General features: G+C 45.2%; 1 protein-coding gene across 1 annotated transcript in view; it reads right to left on the bottom strand.

The window, feature by feature from the left end:
• LOC124717051 (mitogen-activated protein kinase kinase kinase 10-like) overlaps window positions 1-20,589 on the bottom strand; it is a 721,769-nt gene that overhangs the window by 178,365 nt on the left and 522,815 nt on the right. The window contains exon 2 of the mRNA XM_047243726.1: window positions 2,546-2,726. Coding sequence (XP_047099682.1) covers window positions 2,546-2,726 — 181 coding nt within the window. The remainder of the gene's footprint in view (window positions 1-2,545; window positions 2,727-20,589) is intronic.

Here is a 20,589-nt window from a genome sequence, read left to right as displayed (position 1 = left end):
TGGAAACATGTTGCCTGGTCGGACGAGTCTCGTTCCAAATTGTGTCGAGCGGATGCATGTGTATGGGAATGGAGACAACCTCATGAATCCATGGACTGGTGGAGGCTTTGTAATGATGTGGGACGCGTGCAGTTGGTGTGATGTGGGACCCCTGACTTGTCTAGATAGACTCCGACAGGTGACACGTACGTAAGCATGCTGTCTGATAACCTGCATCCATTCATGTCCATTGTGCATTCCGACGGACTTGGGCAATTCCAGAAGGACAATGCGACACCCCTTCACGTCCAGAATCGTTACACAGTGGCTCCAGAAACGCTCTTCTGAGTTTAAACACTTCCGCTGGCCACCATACTCCCCTGACATGAACATTATTGAGCCTTGCAACGTGCTGTTCAGGAGATATCTCCACGCCTTCGTACTCTGACGGCTTTATGGACAGCCCTGCAGGTTGCATTGTATCAATTCCCTGCTGCACCACTTTAACGTAAGTCGAGTCCATGCCACGTTGTGTTGCGGTACTTCTGCGTGCTCACGGGGGCGCTACATGATATTTGGCAGGTGTACCAGTTTCTTTGGCTCTTCAGTGCAGTTAGAGGTGCTAGATCTACATCTACATTTACACTCCGCAAGCCACCCAACGGTGTGTGGCGGAGGGCACTTTACGTGCCACTGTCACTACCTCCGTTTCCTGTTCCAGTCGCGTATGGTTCGCGGGAAGAACGACTGCCGGAAAGCCTCCGCGCGCGCTCGAATCTCTCTAATTTTACATTCGTGATCTCCTCGGGAGGTATAAGTAGGGGGAAGCAATATATTCGATACCTCATCCAGAAACGCACCCTCTCGAAACCTGGACAGCAAGCTACACCGCGATGCAGAGCGCCTCTCTTGCAAAGTCTGCCACTTGAGTTTGCTAAACATCTCCGTAACGCTATCACGCTTACCAAATAACCCTGTGACGAAACGTGCCGCTTTTCTTTGGATCATCCTTATCTCCTCCGTCAACCCGACCTGGTACGGATCCCACACTGATGAGCAATACTCAAGTATAGGTCGAACGAGTGTTTTGTAAGCCACCTCCTTTGTTGATGGACTACATTTTCTAAGGACTCTCCCAATGAATCTCAACCTGGTACCCGCCTTACCAACAGTTAATTTTATATGATCATTCCACTTCAAATCGTTCCGCACGCATACTCCCAGATATTTTACAGAAGTAATTGCTAGCAGTGTTTGTTCCGCTATCATATAATCATACAATAAAGAATCCTTCTTTCTATGTATTCGCAATACATTACATATGTCTATGTTAAGGGTCAGTTGCCACTCCCTGCACCAAGTGCCTATCCGCTGCAGATCTTCCTGCATTTCGCTGCAATTTTCTAATGCTGCAACTTCTCTGTATACTACAGCATCATCCGCGAAAAGCCGCACGGAACTTCCGACACTATCTACCAGGTCATTTATATATATTGTGAAAAGTAATGGTCCCATAACACTCCCTTGTGGCACGCCAGAGGTTACTTTAACGTCTGTAGACGTCTCTCCATTGACAACAACATGCTGTGTTCTGTTTGTTAAAAACTCTTCAATCCAGCCACACAGCTGGTCTGATATTCCGTAGGCTCTTACTTTGTTTATCAGGCGACGGTGCGGAACTGTATCAAAAAATGGTTCAAATGGCTCTGAGCACTATGGCACTCAACTGCTGAGGTCATTAGTCCCCTAGAACTTAGAACTAGTTAAACCTAACTAACCTAAGGACATCACAAACATCCATGCCCGAGGCAGGATTCGAACCTGCGACCGTAGCGGTCCTGCGGTTCCAGACTGCAGCGCCTTTAACCGCACGGCCACTTCGGCCGGCGGAACTGTATCGAACGCCTTCCGGAAGTCAAGGAAAATAGCATCTACCTGGGAGTCAGTACCTAATATTTTCTGGGTCTCATGAACAAATAAAGCGAGTTGGGTCTCTCACGATCGCTGTTTCCGGAATCCATGTTGATTCCTACATAGCAGATTCTGGGTTTCCAGAAACGACATGATACTCGAGGAAAAAACATGTTCTAAAATTCTACAACAGATCGACGTCAGTCTATAGGTCTATAGTTTTGCGCATCTGCTCGACGACCCTTCTTGAAGACTGGGACTACCTGTGCTCTTTTCCAATCATTTGGAACCTTCCGTTCCTCTAGAGACTAGCGGTACACGGCTGTTAGAATGGGGGCAAGATGTGACCATCATGCATGTTTGAAGATAATGAACAGCCAGAGAAGCCACGTTCCAGCGTGTACATATGCGGACCTTCTGTACGGAATTACTTTCCAAATACCGATTGGTAAAAAAAAATAAAAAAATAAAAATAATAAAATTTGTTAGATATGCCGTTTCTGCATTTTGATGAATACAACGTCAGAGGACCGGTGTCGACTTGAGCCGGAAGTATTTTGGACGGGGAGGGTAGTAAGCGGGCGCTGTGCGGGTGCCGGGTGAGGGCGGAGTGAGTGGCTGAGCAGTGGAGAGGAGCGGCCTTGGCGGGGCTCACCTCCAGACGTCGCTGGCCTTGGAGAAGGTGGACGTCTTGATGACCTCGGGCGCCATCCAGGCGTACGTGCCGGCCGCCGACATGCGCGTCGTCTTGTCCACCTCGCGCGCCAGCCCGAAGTCGGTGATCTTGAGCGTCTTGAACTGCAGCTCGTCGTTCTCGATCGGTTCGCTCAGCAGCACTGCGGGACACACCAGAGAAAACGACGGCGTTACACCACAGCACAGGCAGAAAAAAAAAAAACACGTACAGTAGGTCGGAAATCTCTACTTACAAGGGAACCTCCCCATCGCACCCCCCCCCCCCCCCCTCAGATTTAGTTATAAGTTGGCACTGTGGATAGGCCTCAATTGAACACACATCAATCGAGAAAACAGGAAGAAGTTGTGTGGAACTATGAAAAAAATAAGCAAAATATACAAACTGAGTAGTCCATGTGCATGATATAAAACAATTAGGATAATGTGCGGTTAGGAGCTCCCTGGTCCCGTGGTTAGCGTGAGCAGCTGCGAAAGGAGAGGTCCTTGGTTCAAGTCTTCCCTCGAGTGAAAAGTTTAATTTTTTATTTTCAGACAATTATTATCTGTCCGTCCGTCCGTCCGATGTGAGGTAACTGCGCCGTAGTATGGGGACGCTACACCTAAACAAACATCGAAACACACGACTGTGAAACTGTTGCATTCATTTGTTGCAGTTCATGTGACAAACTCTTATGTTTCCATCACTTTTTTGGGAGTGATTACCACATCCACAAGAAAACCTAAATTGGGCAAGGTAGAAGAATCTTAGAAGAATCTTTATACCCATTCGCCAAGTGTACAAGTTAGGTGGGTCGACAACATATTCCTGTCATGTGACGCACATGCCGTCACCAGTGTCGTATAGAATATATCAGACGTGTTTTCCTGTGGAGGAATCGGTTGACCTATGACCTTGCGATCAAATGTTTTCGGTTCCCATTGGTGAGGCACGTCCTTCCGTCTACTAATAGCACGGTTTTGCGGTGCGGTCGCAAAACACAGACACTAAACTTATTACAGTGAACAGAGACGTCAATGAACGAACGGACAGATCATAACTTTGAGAAAATAAAATTTTCACGCGAGTGAAGACTTGAACCAAGGACCTCACGCTAACCACGGGACTACGGCGCTCCTCAGCTTACGCTATCCTTGATGTTGCCTATCTTGCGCATGGACTACTCAGTTTGTATATTTTGCTTATTTTTTTCATAGCCCCACACAACTTCTTCCTGTTTTCTCGATTGATCTGTGTTCAGTTTTTCAAGCCCTATCCACTGTGCCAACTTATAACTAAATCTGACGGGGGGGGTTCCCTTGTTAGTAGACCACCACCCGATCTGACTGGCAGGTTACCTATCTAATGGTTTCCAGGAGAAACACAAGTTTCGTTTTCAGTATTCCATGTAATTATTGACCAGTTTTAAAGTTTTAAAAGCTTGTCAAAATCCACTCATTAAGAGCTGTAACCTTACGTTAACGGTTCAACACAGTAACACAAGTACGAGGGCGTGCTGAAAAGTAACGCCTCCACATTTTTCATGTGAAACCTCCTATAGCCTTTTAAAAAATATGGATAAGCCACAGGAAAACACGGGTAACGTACAATATGTACAAGGACAAAGAGGGAGCATCGAGAGTGGAAGACCAAAAGCGAAGTGTTCAGATTAAAAAGTGTGTAAGACAGGGATGTAGCGGGTGATCAAGAAGTCAGTATAAATTTGAAAACTGAATAAAGCACGGAATAATGTAGATAGAGAGGTACAAATTGACACACATGCTTGGAATGACATGGGGTTTCATTAGAACCAAAAGAATACAAACGTTCAAAAAATATCCGACAGATGGCGCTTCACCTGATCAGAATAGCAATAATTAGCATAACAAAGTAAGACAAAGCAAAGATGATGTTCTTTACAGGAAATGCTCAATATGTCCACCATCATTCCTCAACAATAGCTGTAGTCGAGGAATAATGTTGTGAACAGCACTGTAAAACGTCCGGAGTTATGGTGAGGCATTGGCGTCGGATGTTGTCTTTCAGCATCCCTAGAGATGTCGGTCGATCACGATACACTTGCAACTTCAGGTAAACCCGAAGCCAATAATCGCACAGATTGGGGACCTGGGAGGCCAAGCATGACGAAAGTGGCGGCTGAGCACACGATCATCACCAAACGACGCGCGCAAGAGATCTTTCACGCGTCTAGCAATATGGGGTGTTTTTTTTTTGTTCTAATAAAACCCCATGTCATTCCAAGCATGTGTGTCAATTTTTACCTCTCTATCTACATTATTCCGTGGTTTATTAAGTTTTCAAATTTAGACTAACTTCTTCATCACCCGGTACTCTTTCGCCCCCACTGTTCAATCTTTACATCGAAGAAGCAATGGTGGAAATAAAAGAAATGGTCAGGAGCGCGATTAAAATTCAAGGTGAAAGGATATAAATGTTAAGGTTCGGTGGTGACCTCAGTGAAAGGGAACAAGAATTACAGGATCTGCTGAATGGAATGAACAGTCTAATGAGTACAGAATATGGATTGGGAGTAAATCGAAGAAAGACGAAAGTAAAAGTAGAAGAAATGAGAACAGCGTGATTCTTATCATAACTGGTTATCACGAAGCAAATGAAATTCAGGGATTCTGCTACCTAGGCAGCAAAGTAATCCACGACAGTCGGAGCAAGGAGGACATCAAAAGCAGACTAACACTGGCGAAAAGGGCATTTCTGGTCAAGGGAAGCCTACTACTATCAAACACAAGCATTAATTAGAGGAAGAAGTTTCTGTGAATCTACGTCTGGAACACAGCATGGTGTGATAGTGAAAGACAGTGTGTGGGAAAATCGGAACAAAAAGGAATCGAAGCATTTGAGATGTGGTGCTACAGACGAATCTTGAAAATTAGGTGGACTGATAAGGTAAAAAAGGAGGTGGTTTGCCACAGAACCGACGAGCAAACGAATATACGGAAAATACTGACAAGAAGAGGGACCGGAGAGTAGAACATATGTTACATCACGGAATAACTTCCATAGTACTAGAGGGAGCTGTAGAGGGTAAAACCTGTACAGAAAGACAGAAACTGGAATACATCCAGCAAATAATTAAGGACGTAGGTTGCTACTCTGAGATAAAGAGGTTGGCACAGGAGAGGAATTCTTGGAGGGCTGCATCAAACCAGTACTTTATTTTTATTTTATTTTTTTTAAGTTGAAAATTACCAACACCGTTTGACACCAAGTGGCTGGAAGTGTACACGCCCACCCCTTGCCCCCACCCTAGAGACTGTGCTACAGGGCTGGCGTGCGTCCTCGGCTGGATGCGGAATGGCCAGCCCAAGAACTGAACGCAGGACTCTCGAATAGAAGGTGAGGGCGGTTGGCCATACACCACCTCACCCAGTCCATATGGAGAAAATGCTGAATGCATATAAGTTTTCTTGAATAATTCGAGAACTACATTCTCTATGGAAAAAGTATCCCAAATTTGCTACAAAAAGGTCCTGTTCATTTTTCTGTAGGACTACATGGGTGATGTTGTCAGGTGTTGTGAGTTGCCTAAAACCTGTGCCTAGCGGCAGCTGGATCAATCTGTTATGTATGCATGCATGCATATGTGCGTGCGCGCGCGCGCGCACGCACGCACGCACGCACGCACGCACGCACGCACGCACGCACGCACGCACGCACACACACACACACACACACACACAATATACAGGGTCGTTCAATAAGTAATGCCCCACATTTTTTTTCTCAGGACGTGTTTACTGTTAAGAGTCAGAATTTGGTAAAAATATACATAAACATGTCTTGTTCATGTTCTACTTTTCTACGTTATATCCATCACGTTCTATTGCCGTACGCCAACGTTGTGCATATATTCCTTGCTGGTGAAAGCTCTTGTCATGTAGGTGTAGCCATGTTTTCACTGCATGACTGACACTCTCGTCATCTTCGCCGTCAGCCTCAAAACGCCCCAACAATTCACATTAAATGGCCTTTCTCTGATTCTTGTGGTCCGCTCTGGGCATTCGTGGAACCCATCGTGAGCACCTCTCTCAATATCCGAGAGTCTCGATCATTGGAGACGCACTTCCAATGCTGACCGACAACAGTAGAGCCAGTTGTCGAGTTGTGATGTGCCGGTCGGCACGAATAATGGCATCCGCACGATTCAGCGTGTCTGGAGCAGTGGCTGTGACAGGACGTCCCGAGCGTGGCTGATCATGGAGCTCTGTTTCTGCACTTCCTGGGGCTCTAACTTTCTTTACCCATCGCCCAACTGTACTCCGACCAACTGAAGCATCGCCATACACTGCACACAAACGCTTATGGATGTTCACCACGGTTTCTTTTTCTGCACACAAGAATTCAATAACAGCACGCTGTTTGTATGGTGAGTCGTATGTAGAAGCCACTTTCACGCTGTTCTACGGCTCTGTCATCGACCAGAACATTTCGAAACTTCACTGGCGCACAGGACAAACATCAACTGTGAAGCACCTACTAGGAAGTTTGTCTATGTATACTAACGGCTTAAAAAAAAAAATGTGGGGCATTACTTACTGAACGACCCTCGTATTTAGCTAACGGGCCTCTAAGCTGTTTCTATATAGTATGTGGTCCGTACAGCTAGAAAGGTTTGGAATTGATGTTATAAAACATTCATTTTTTTGGAATGAAATTTTTACTCTGTAGCGGAGTGTGCGCTGATATGAAACTTCCTGGCAGATTAAAACTGTGTGCCGGACCGAGACTCTAACTCGGGACCTTTGCCTTTCGCGGGCAAGTGCTCTACCAACAGCTACCCAAGCACGACTCACTCCCCGTCCTCACAGCTTTACATCAGCCAGTACCTCGTCTCCTACCTTCCAAACTTTACAGAAGCTCTCCTGCAAACCTTGCAGTACTAGCACTCCTGGAAGAAAGGATAATGCGGAGACATGGTTTAGCCACAGCCTGGGGGATTTTCAAATCAGCGCACACTCCGCTGCAGAGTGAAAATCTCATTCTGGAAACATCCACCAGGCTGTGGCTAAGCCTGGCAGACAGTAATGTCACCGGAAGACGCCACTGATCGGGCAAGTTCATGCTAGGCGCGTCCCTGTTCCAAACGGTCGCCTTCAGAAGCCGCAAACACGCAGGAATTAACGTGTGCTACCACCGCAAGTCCTTCAGCGCGTCATATTCATTTGACGAAAGTGTTGTCAGCTGCTACAGAGAACACTGATAGCCGGGCTACTTTGGGTCTCACAGACTCGTGTGGTGAGCGAGTGAGTTGTAACACACTTCGGGAATTAGCTGGACTTGTTACTGTTACAGGTCGTCGAGATCGTTGTTTGTGTACATCTTTAACACAGCCTTCGGCTTCAAATTTGTCTCGAATGCGACGAATCGTTAAACGTGTCGGTGGCTCTGTTTGATACTCATTTCGCCATTGCTGTTGAACCTCATTAATGTTTTCGTACTTGAAATACCACTTCAAACCTAACTTCCATTCATCGTATGTAAGCCTTGCGCCAGCCATGTTTACTCGAGTAACTAGGTGCAACTAAGAACAAAACACTATCTGGCGACTGTCATCTGACAAAACAAAAGAACGCAATACAACGCTTGTGTGGCGATTGTCGGAACTACAAACTATTACACTACCAAAGATGAGACAATTCCGTCAATTAATTTGACAGTTATGGACTTTTAAACAGTGGATACATTTTTTGGGCCCCTCTGTATCGTAGAATGGCACCAACCCTAGTCCGAAAATATTTTTAGGAAGTGACGCAGCAATGCTTGATTCGCTCTACAGGATTAAAGATTTGTCCGCCATTTCTATGAAATAATGACAGTGGAACGAAATTATGGTAACAGTAATAAATCTTAACAATGTAAATGAAAAGTAGCTGATCTGCTGCCTGTTTCTACTTAATATACCTTCGTCTCCTTGCATCCCTTGCGAACGGATAAATTAACGTGAAAAGAGCTCTTCAAGCTGAGAACTGACTATTCGTAATGCCCAAATAGTGGCATGATTCCCGATTACAACATGATTTTTGAGCCGAGTTTCAATAAATTAGAATCAATAGGAGAGTACCCGTGAATTTTTGGTAGTACTCAACTACTTAATTTCCCAGAAGAACAGCGAACAGTGTACTGACTAAGTTTTCCTAGATTTGTCAATTTCGTTTAATATTTTGATTCAATTTATCTCGAAACTGAGAGAATGAAACTTTTCAAATCTTTGTTCGATTTCTATATTTATTACAGGAAACAATGAGAATAAAAACCGAAAATCGGATACTATAGAAACCGGTGATATTGTGCGTTTTTAACGTCAGGTTAAACTGCGGTGGGAAAAAAACCATATAACCCAAAACCGGTTGTTTCAGCTATAATCACCATCCATAGCTCAAAGTGACTCAATTCAATAACTGCCAGAGACTGCAGTCCAGTTAGAACTCCTTAGGTAATTTACTTTTCATGAATTGCCACGCAAAAAAGTACTATGGAAGTAGAGTATTTCTAGTGTATGAAATTTCGTCGCCGATTAAAAGTGTGAGCCAGACAGGGACTGGCCTTCGTCTTACGTGCGTAAGTGGTCTCGCAGACCGAGCGAGTTGGCGCAGTGGTTCACACACTGGACTCGCATTCTGGAGGACGACGGTTCAATCCCGCGTCCGGCCATCCTGATTTAGGTTCTCCGTGATTTCCCTAAACCATTCCAGGCAAATGCCGCGATGGCTCCTTTGAAAGGGCACGGCCGACTCCCTTCCCCGGCCTTCCCTAAAACCGATGAGACCGATGACCTCGCAGTTTGGTCTCTTCCTCCAAAACAACCCAACCCAACTTCCCACCTCACACCAGACACGGGCTACGGTCTCGCAGAAAGTTTCGTATCAGTGCACACTCCGCTGTTGAGTGAAAATTCGTTCTGGAAACATGCACCCAGACTGCTGCTAAGCCATGTCTTCGTAACACACTTTCTTCCAGGACGCCAGTCCCGCAAGCCACGGGAAAACTTCTGTGAAGTTTTGAAGGTAGGAGATGAGATACTGGCGGAAGTAAAGCTGTGAGGGTCGTGTCAGATAGCTCAGTTGACAGGGCACTTGCCCGCGAAAGCTCAGTTGACAGGGCACTTGCCCGCGAAAGGCAAGTTCGAGTCCTGTTCCAGTACACAGTTGTAATCTGCCATATTCGTCCGACATATCGTAACTAGACGTGAAAAAGCACGGCTGGAGTAGAGTGGGGCTCTGACCGGCTGGAAGCGCTGACTTTATACCGGTCCCTACTAAGGACACACGTTGATTACGGCCATATGTACACACCACGCTCCAAAAAACTTGATACTATGCAGCACAAAGCCTTGCTTATAGTTACTGGGACGTTCATGTCAACATCAACCAAAGTAATTACGTGTTGAAGCGAATGAACCACCGTTAAAGCTGCAACGAATATTCCTCTGCAAGAAATTGCTCCTGTGGCTCTATTTCGACGAATATGGGTCCCTTGACGAAAAGATCCGAGAATTAACATCGTAATGTGTGTGCGGAATATACGGGATAAATAAGCATCTTCCACCCGTGGCGGCTGAATATGAGGAGATGCAGGTATGGAAAAGTCCTTCTACACCGCATTACAATAAGCAATACGAAACATCAGTGGAATTCCGGTCTCAGTATGACGATGCCCGTGAGGTGTATACAGATGGGTCAAAGTCTAATGAAGGTACTGGTAGTGCTTACTGGGTACCCTACGCAAACGACAAGATCTCTACAAGCTGGATCCACACTCCTGTATTATGACAGCCGAGCTGATTGCCATTTTGGAAGCTCCGATATTCGCACAGACGTCCACAGCAGACACAGTAGTTACTATCTCTGATACTATGTCAGCTCTACAACTGATTAGAAACTATCATAACAGTTGTACGAAGCCCGTAGCTGCAGCAACTGCCGACGTTGTGTTTAGGGCGCAGAGGAACTTTCGCAACGTCGAGATGCTATGGATGAAAGATCACTCTGGGATGTCCGGAAATGAACAAATAGACGTCCTAGCAAAACTATCATATTTAATAGTCCATGCAGAGATGCCTGTTTTGCTCCCTCTCAAGGATATGATACTCATGCTCAGAAAACGGTTGTCCTCCGACTGCCAAGCGGAATGGTCGAGGACATCTAAAATAGAAGGCAGTCACGAGGTACTAACCCAATCCCATCCCACGATTCCAATAGTACCACGGTATAAGAAGGCACAGACATCAAGGAGCTTCACGACAGTTATAGCCTGGCTGAAATTTAATCACTGGTACTGACGAAAGAATTAGCGTCCACGACGTACAAAACGCTTCTTTAAAACCTGACCAATGAAAACGATTTGTACTTCAATTTCTGTGTTCGTAGTACGTAACTACTAATGTTTTGTAGAAGACCCACTGTACTCTCCGTATGACGATTACGACGCCGGATACCGTACCACGGAGAATACTTACAGCAAATAAAAACAAATAAGCCTCGATCCAATATCGAATCCGCGATCACCTACATGCTAACTCAAAATGCTGTCCACTGCACCAACTGCACAACAGCACTGCTCTACATGCGGACCAAGATACGAGGGTGAGTCAAATGAAAATCTTAAATTTTTTAAAAATATTATATATTATATATATATTTTAAATACTATTTACTGTGCTTGTGAATCCTATGGATTCCCTGGGCAGATGGAGGGAATATTTTGAAGAGTTGCTCAATGTAGGTGAAAATACCATCAGTAATGTTTCAGATTTCGATGTACAATGGGATAGGAATGAGGATGGAAACAGGATCACATTTGAGGAAGTGGTCAAAATGGTCAATAGATTGCAGTGCAATAAAGCAGCTGGGGTGGATGAAATTAAGTCGGAACTCATCAAATACAGTGGAATGTCAGGTCTTAAATTGCTACACAGGATAATTGAAATGGCCTGGGAGTCGGGACAGGTTCCATCAGACTGGACAAAAGCAGTAATCACACCAATCTTTAAACATGGAAACAGAAAAGATTGTAACAACTACAGAGGTATCTCTTTAATCAGCGTTGTGGGTAAAGTCTTCTCAGGTATTGTTGAAAGGAAAGCGCAAGTATTAGTTGAGGACCAATAGGATGAAAATCAGTGTGGGTTTAGGCCTCTTAGAGGTTGTCAGGACCAGATCTTTAGCTTACGGCAAATAATGGAGAAGTGTTATGAATGGAACAGGGAATTGTATCTATGCTTTATAGATCTAGAAAAGGCATATGACCGGGTTCCTAGGAGGAAGTTATTGTCTGTTCTACGAGATTATGGAATAGGAGGCAAACTTTTGCAAGCAATTAAAGGTCTTTACATAGGTAGTCAGGCAGCAGTTAGAGTTGACGGTAAATTGAGTTCATGGTTCAGAGTAGTTTCAGGGGTAAGACAAGGCTGCAACCTGTCTCCACTGTTGTTCATATTATTTATGGATCATATGTTGAAAACAATAAACTGGCTGGGTGAGATTAAGATATGTGAACACAAAATAAGCAGTCTCGCATAAGCGGATGACTTAGTTGTGATGGCAGATTCGATATTTCAGAGCTAGATCAGAAATGTAAGGACTATGGTATGACGATTACCATCTCCGAACCGAAAGTATTGTCAGTAGGAAAGAGATATAAACGGATTGAGTGCCAAATAGGAGGAACAAAGTTAGAACAGGTGGACGGTTTCAAGTACTTAGGATGCATATTCTCACAGGATGGCAACATAGTGAAAGAACTGTAAGCGAGGTGTAGCAAAGCTAATGCAGTGAGCGCTCAGCTACGATCTACTCTTCTGCAAGAAGGAAGTCAGTACCAAGTTATCTGTGCACCGTTCAATCTTTCGACCAACTTTGTTGTATGGGAGCGATAGCTGGGTGGATTCAGGTTACCTTATCAACAAGGTTGAGGTTTCGGATATGAAAGTAGCTAGGATGATTGCATGTATTAGTAGATGGGAACAATGGCAGGAGGGTGTCCACAATGAGGAAATCAAAGAAAAACTGGGAATGAACTCTATAGATGTAGCAGTCAGGGCGAACAGGCTTAGATGCTAGGGTCATGTTACACGCATGGGAGAAGCAAGGTTACCCAAGAGACTCATGGGTTCAGCAGTAGAGGGTAGGAGGAGTCGGGGCAGACCAAAGAGAAGGTACCTGGATTCGGTTAAGAATGATTTTGAAGTAATAGGCTTAACATCAGAAGAGGCACGAATGTTAGCACAGAATAGGGGATCATGGAGGAATTTTATAAAGGTGACTATGCTCCAGAATGAACGCTGAAAGGTATAATCAGTCTTAAATGATTATTATTATTATTATTATTTACTGTGCAGAGGTGATACAAAGCTGTATCACTCTTCAACATAATCTCCCCCACGCTCAATGCAAGTCCTCCGGTGCTTACAAAGTGCATAAATTCCTTTAGAACAAAATTCTTTTGGTAGTCCGCGCAACCACTCGAGCACCGCGTGCCGTACCTCTTCATCAGAACTTATTTCCTCCCATTGCGTCTTTGAGTGGTCCAAACATATGGAAATCACTTGGAGCAAGATCTGGTGAGTATGGTGGATGAGGAAGACACTCAAAATGCAGGTCTGTGATTGTTGGAACTGTTGTACGGGCAGCGTGGGGCCTTGCATTGTCATGTTGCAAAAGGACGCCTGCTGACAGCAATCCACGTCGCTTTGATTTGATTGCAGGCCGCAGATGATTTTTTAGGAGATCTAATGCACTGGTGACAGTGGGCCCTCTAGGCATGTAATGCACCAAAATGACGCCTTTTTCGTCCCAAAAGAGAGTCAGCACAGCCTTTCCTGCTGATGGTTCTGTTCGAAACTTCTTTGATTTTGGTGATGAGGAATGGCGCCATTCCTTGCTCTCCTTCTTCGTTTCCGGTTGGTGGATGTGAACCCAGGTTTCGTACCCAGTAACGATTCTTGCAAGGAAGCCATCACATTGTCGTTCAAAGCGCCGAAGAAGTTCTTCACAACCATCAACACGTCGTTCTCTCACTTCAGGAGTCAGCTGCCGTGGCACCCATCTTGCAGACACTTTGTGAAACTGGAGCACATCGTGCACAATGTGGTGTGCTGATCCATGACTAATCTGTAAACATGCTGCAATGTCATTCAGTGTCACTCATCGGTTTTCCTTCACTATGGCTTCAACTGCTGCAATGTTCTGTGGAGTCACAACTCGTTGTGTCTGACCTGGACGAGGAGCATCTTCCACTGAAGTCACACCATTTGCCAACGTCCTACTCCATTCGTAGACTTGCTGCTGTGACAGACATGCATCACCGTACTGAACCTTCATTCGTCGATGAATTTCAATAGGTTTCACAGCTTCATTACGCAAAAACCAAATAACAGAACGCTGTTCTTCCCTGGCGCAAGTCGCAAGTGGGGCAGCCGCCTTTATACTGCTACTGCGACGGTATGTGTGCATCTGCACTATGCTGAAACATACAGGCCATTCTGCGCGCTGTTTGTAGCACGCTTACCAACTTACAAGATAACGGCGAGAAATTTCGATTTGTTATTACAAATTTAAGGTAATCATTTGACTCACCCTCGTAGTTACCGTGCAGGTCATTACTGTGTTGCCAGATTGCCAATCTTTAACGTCCATTTACTTCCCGTAATATGCACAGGACGAAATTTTTCGAGAGACGTTTTTGTACTGCCAGTGCGTGAGGAATCGCGCAGCGAAATCCGAGTGCGCGAATTCTTCTTCACCCTGAATCATATACTTTTATTAAACCAGTAAGAAAGTACCAGAATCTATTAGAAAACGCCTAGGTTGGTTAAAAAAACCGTTTGGATACAGTGGAACGCGAATCATTAACACTTCTGCCTCTCACCTAGTTACATTACACGGACTACGAATGAGTCGTGGCTATACGTTACGTATTACCATATGCCGAGACGTTTCATCGTAGGTATGTTATTGATTGATGCTTAATTACGACGAATTGTACCGAGAGCAATGCGTTTCTCACGGAGTCTCAGTGTCCCCCTGCCTTGAAAAGGCATTTTTATGACATGCAAGTTACAATAATTTTTAACCAGCAGTACGACGTTTCCCGTCATTTTATTACAAAGAATCGTACGGTAATAACGACGGGTTTTCGAGAGATCCTCAATTTGCTTAGAAACGGCATATACAGGGTGAACATTGATGAAGCCGACAAACTGCTCGGACGTGTTCCTGATGCAAGTGGATGAAAAAAGGTCCTACGGTCATGTGACCGGAAATGCATCTTTTGCCACAGTAGGTGACGCTGACGAATGACAGTTTCTCTGAGCAAGTGCCGTGTGTTCCTTGTTTGGTGCAGGCTGTGTGTGTGACGCAAGCGGCAGAATAGTCCGGTATTCACCGTGGGAACTAGTCTAGATGGTGTTTGTGTACGACTAATCGGATGGAGAGCCAGTCACGACAAAACTCTACCATCTGGTGAGCAACATGTATGAGACAGGCGAAATACCCTCAGACTTCAAGAAGAATATAATAATTCCAATCCCAAAGAAAGCAGATGTGAAAATTACCGAACTATCAGTTTAATAAGTCACAGATGCAAAATACTAACGCGAATTCTTTATAGACGAATGGAAAAACTGGTAGAAGTCGACCTCGGGTAAGATCAGTTTGGATTCCGTAGAAATGTTGAAACACATGAGGCAATACTAACCTTACGACTTATCTTGGAAGAAAGATTAAGGAAAGGCAAACCTACGTTTCTAGCATGTGTAGACTTAGAGAAAGCTTTTAACAATGTTGACTGGAATACTCTCTTTCAAATTCTAAAGATGGCAGGGGTAAAATACAGGGAGTGAAAGGTTATTTTCAATTTGTACAGAAACCAGATGGCAGTTATAAGAGTTGATGGACACGAAAGGGAAGCAGCGGTTGGGAAGGGAGTGAGACAGGGTTGTAGCCTCTCCCCGATGTTATTCAATCTGTATATTAAGCAAGCAGTAAAGGAAACAAAAGAAAAATTCTGAGTAGGTATTAAAATCCATGGAGAAGAAATAAAAACTTTGAGGTTCACCGATGACATTGTAATTCTGTCAGAGACAGAAAAGGGCTTGGAAGAGCAGTTGAACGGAATGGACAGTGTCTTGAAAGGAGGATATAAGATGAACATCAACAAAAGCAAAACGGAGATCATGGAATGTAGTCGAATTAAGTCGGGTGATGCTGAGGGAGTTAGATTAGGAAATGAGACGCTTAAAGTAGTAAAGGAGTTTTGCTATTTGGGGAGCAAAATAACTGATGACGGTCGAAGTAGAGAGGATATAAAATGTAGACTGGCAATGGCGAGGAAACCGTTTCTGAAGAAGAGAAATTTGTTAACATCGAGGATAGATTTAAGTATCAGGAAGTCGTTTCTCAAAGTATTTGTATGGAGTGTAGCCATGTATGGAAGTGAAATATGGACGATATATAGTTTGGACAGGAAGAGAATAGAAGCTTTCGAAATGTGGTGCTACAGGAGAATGCTGAAGATTAGATGGGTAGATTACGTAACTAATGAGGAGGTATTGAATAGAATAGGGGAGAAGAGGAGTTTGTGGCACAACTTGACTAGAAGAAGGGACCGGTTGGTAGGACATGTTCTGAGGCATCGAGGGATCACCAATTTAGTATTGGAGGGCAGCGTGGAGGGTAAAAATCGTATAGGGAGACCAAGAGATGAATACACTAAGCAGATTCAGAAGGATGTAGGTTGCAGTAAGTACTGGGAGATGAAGAAGCTTGCACAGGATAGAGTAGCATGGAGGGCTGCATCAAACCAGTCTCAGTAATGAAGATCACAACAACAAAAACAACAATCGGATGGAAACGGCCGAGAGGCAGCATGGCTACACCAAAACAATCTGATAATCCTTGTACTCATTGCAGGTGATAGTAGTTGGTTGTCATGCAGGATACACATAATCGTACATTGGCTTACATCACGTTGGCTGGCAACTTGCCTAGCGATTGTACGAGGGCTCATCTCAATATGCTGTGCAGGCACAGTCCGCCGCCCACATTTACGTTCGTCTGTCCTCAAGGGCCCACTACCATACAGACGCCCAAAAAGAGCTTCACATGTTGCGTGGTGTGGTTGGCGCCTGAGAGAGTGCTTGTTCTGGTACAGCCGTGCTGCGTCTACACCGTGTCTACAAACACCATCTCGGCTTGTTCCCGACATGAATACCGGACCACTCTGCTGCTTACAGCACGCTGCGTCAATCACACAGCCTGCAATCCATGAGGAACACACTGCACATGCTCAGAACTACTGTCATTCGTCAGCGCCATCTACCGTGGCAACGATGCATATCCGGATCCAAGTTCATTGGACTTTTTTCCTCCACTCCATGTGAGCAATCCGTCCCTGCAGTTTGTTGGTTTTATTAATGTTCACCGGAGATTATACTGAAGCGCAAAAGAAACTGGCATATGCATGTGTATTCAAATAGAGAGAGCCTATGTAAAGCAACAAGTGTCTGGCGCCAATTGTTAGATCGGTACTGCTGCTACAACGACAGGTCATCAACATTTAAGTGAGTTTTAGCGTGGTCTTATAGTCGGCGCACGAGCGAAGGTACACAGCCGGAAAAAGATTCTGCAAACACAAGACCAACTACGACTGAAGAGAACCGTTCAAGTTGGCAGAAGTGCAACCGTTCCGCAAATTGCTCCAGATTTCAATGCCGGGCCATCTACAAGTGTCACCATTCAACGGAACATCGTCGATGTGGCCTTTCGGAGCCGAATACCCACTCGTGTACCCTTGATGACTGCACGACACAAAGCTTTACGCCTCGCCTGGGACCGTCAGCACACACATTGGACTGTTGATAAATGGAAATATGTTGTCTGGTCGGACGAGTCTCGTTTCAAATTGTATCGAGGCGATGGACGTGTACGGATATGGAGACACGCTCATGAAGTCACGGACCCTGCCTATCCGCAGGGGATTGTTCAAGCTGGTGCAGGCTCTGTAACGATGTGGGTCTTGTACAGTTGGAATGATATGGAACTCCTGATCTGACAGGTGACACATACGTAAGCATCCTGTCTTACCACCTGCATCCATTCCTGTCCACTGTGCATTCCGACGGACGTAGGCAATTCCAGCAGGACAAAGCGATACCCCACACGCCCAGAATTGCTATACAGGGTGTTATAAAAAGGCACAGCCAAACTTTCAGGAAACATTCCTCACACACAAAGAAAGAAAAAATGTTATGTGGACATGTGACCGGAAACGCTTACTTTCCATGTTAAAGCTCATTTTATTACTTCTCTTCAAATCACACTAATCATGGAATGGAAACACACAGCAACAGAACGTACCAGCGTGACTTCAAACACTTTGTTACAGGAAATGTTCAAAATGTCCTCCGTTAGCGAGGATACACGCATCCACCCTCCGTCGCATGGAATCCCTGATGCAGCCCTGAAGAATGGCGTATTGTATCACAGCCGTCCACAATACGAGCACGAAGAGTCTCTGTATTTGTTACCGGGGTTGCGTAGACAAGAGCTTTCAAATGCCCCCATAAATGAAAGTCAAGAGGGTTGAGGCCAGGAGAGCGTGGAGGCCATGGAATTGGTCCGCCTCTACCAATCCATCGGTCACCGAATCTGTTGTTGAGAAGCGTACGAACACTTCGACTGAAATGTGCAGGAGCTCCATCGTGCATGAACCACATGTTGTGTCGTACTTGTAAAGGCACATGTTCTAGCAGCACAGGTAGAGTATCCGGTATGAAATCATGATAACGTGCTCCAGTGAGCGTAGGTGGAAGAACATGGGGCCCAATCAAGACATCACCAACAATGCCTGCCCAAACGTTCACAGAAAATCTGTGTTGATGACGTGATTGCACAATTGTGTGCGAATTCTCGCCAGCCCACACATGTTGATTGTGAAAATTTACAATTTGATCACGTTGGAATGAAGCCTCATCCGTAAAGAGAACATTTGCACTGAAATGAGGATTGACACATTGTTGGATGAACCATTCGCAGTAGTGTACCCGTGGAGGCCAATCAGCTGCTGGTAGTGCCTGACCACGCTGTACATGGTACGGAAACAACTGGTTCTCCCGTAGCACTCTCCATACAGTGACGTGGTCAACGTTACCTTGTACAGCAGCAACTTCTCTGACGCTGACATTAGGGTTATCGTCAACTGCACGATTAATTGCCTCGTCCATTGCAGGTGTCCTCGTCGTTCTAGGTCTTCCCCAGTCGCGAGTCATAGGCTGGAATGTTCCGTGCTCCCTAAGACGCCGATCAATTGCTTCGAACGTCTGTCTACCTGTCACGACACCTTCGTTCTGGAAATCTGTCTCGATACAAACGTACCGCGCCACGGCTATTGCCCCGTGCTAATCCATACGTCAAATGGGCATCTGCCAACTCCGCATTTGAAAACACTGCACTGACTGCAAAACCACGTTCGTGATGAACACTAACCTGTTGATGCTACGTATTGATGTGCTTGATGCTAGTACTGTAGAGCAATGAGTCGCATGTCAACACAAGCACCGAAGTCAACATTACCTTCAATTGGGCCAACTGGCGGTGAATCGAGGAAGTACAGTACATACTGACGAAACTAAAATGAGCTCTAACATGGAAATTAAGCGTTTCCGGACACATGTCCACATAACATCTTTTCTTTATTTGTGTGTGAGGAATGTTTCCTGAAAGTCTGGCCGTACCTTTTTGTAACACCCTGCAGAGTGGCTCCAGGAACACTCTTCTGAGTTTAAACACTTCCGCTGGCCACCATACTCCCCTGACATGAACATTATTGAGCCTTGCAACGTGCTGTTCAGGAGAGATCTCCACGCTTTCGTACTCTGACGGTTTTATGGACAGCCCTGCAGGTTGCATGGTATCAATTCCCTGCTGCACCACTTTAACATTAGTCGAGTCCATGCCACGTCGTGCTGCGGCACTTCCGCGTGTTCGCGGGGGCGGCACACGATATTAGGTAGGTGTACCAGTTTCTTTGGCTCGTCAGCGTATAAATATTAGGTCTAGAACTTCGCTTCCACCGTTTTGCAATAGACGGCAGTAGCGGCAAGTGGGATTCAGCTGGTTCGTCATAGGTGTAATACAATAACCTTAGGCATCTGTAAACATAATACTATAAAAATATTAGTCTATTAGTAGATTTGTGATTGAATCATAAGGTTATTCTCGATTAAGTACGTCAAGTTACGTACCCATTTCTCGCCATTTGCGGGAAGTTTTTATTTCTGCTTTAACATAAAGAAATCTGCGGCTGTTTCTCTTAAAATTCTGGGTAAGACCAACGGTGAGGGAACTATTATTGGAAGAACAGAGAGAGAATGTTTTCAACGCCTTTAGAACGGTGATTTTGAAGACTGGCATGGAGGTGGAAGACAGAACGTTTTCGTAGCTACTGAAACAGACGAAGACAGTCACAGGACATCATTAACGAAAGCAAAATGGTTAAAATGGCTCTGAGCACTATGGGACTTAACTTCGGAGGCCATCAGTCCCCTAGAACTTACAACTACTTAAACTTAGGTAACCAAAGGACATCACATACATCCATGCCCGAGGCAGGATTCGAACCTGCGACCGTAGCGGTCGCGCGGTTCCAGACTGTAGCGTCTAGGACCGCACGGCCACACCGGCCGGCTAACGAAAGCAACCGATGCGTTCCAGGCCAGCACTGAAACACAAACGACCACAATACAGCGATAGACACGTAAAGGTGATTTTGCAGCAGGTCAGTTCTCGACCCCATGTAGCAAAACCCCTCAAAATATGCATGGAAACGTTGAAATCAGAAGTCCTATCTCTCCTGCCGTATTCTCCATACGTTGCTCTCTCTCTCTCTGATCACCACTTTTTTCGATCAGTCGCATACAGTCTGCCTGAGCAGCACTTCCGATCATATGAACAAGTGCAAAATCGAATCGATTCATGGATCCTCATAAAAGA

Source organism: Schistocerca piceifrons, chromosome 9 (genome assembly GCF_021461385.2).
Source record: "Schistocerca piceifrons isolate TAMUIC-IGC-003096 chromosome 9, iqSchPice1.1, whole genome shotgun sequence".
Lineage (NCBI taxonomy): Eukaryota > Metazoa > Arthropoda > Insecta > Orthoptera > Acrididae > Schistocerca > Schistocerca piceifrons.
The sequence above is the reverse complement of the archived record's forward strand: the minus strand, read 5'-3'. Positions and strand labels throughout refer to the sequence as shown.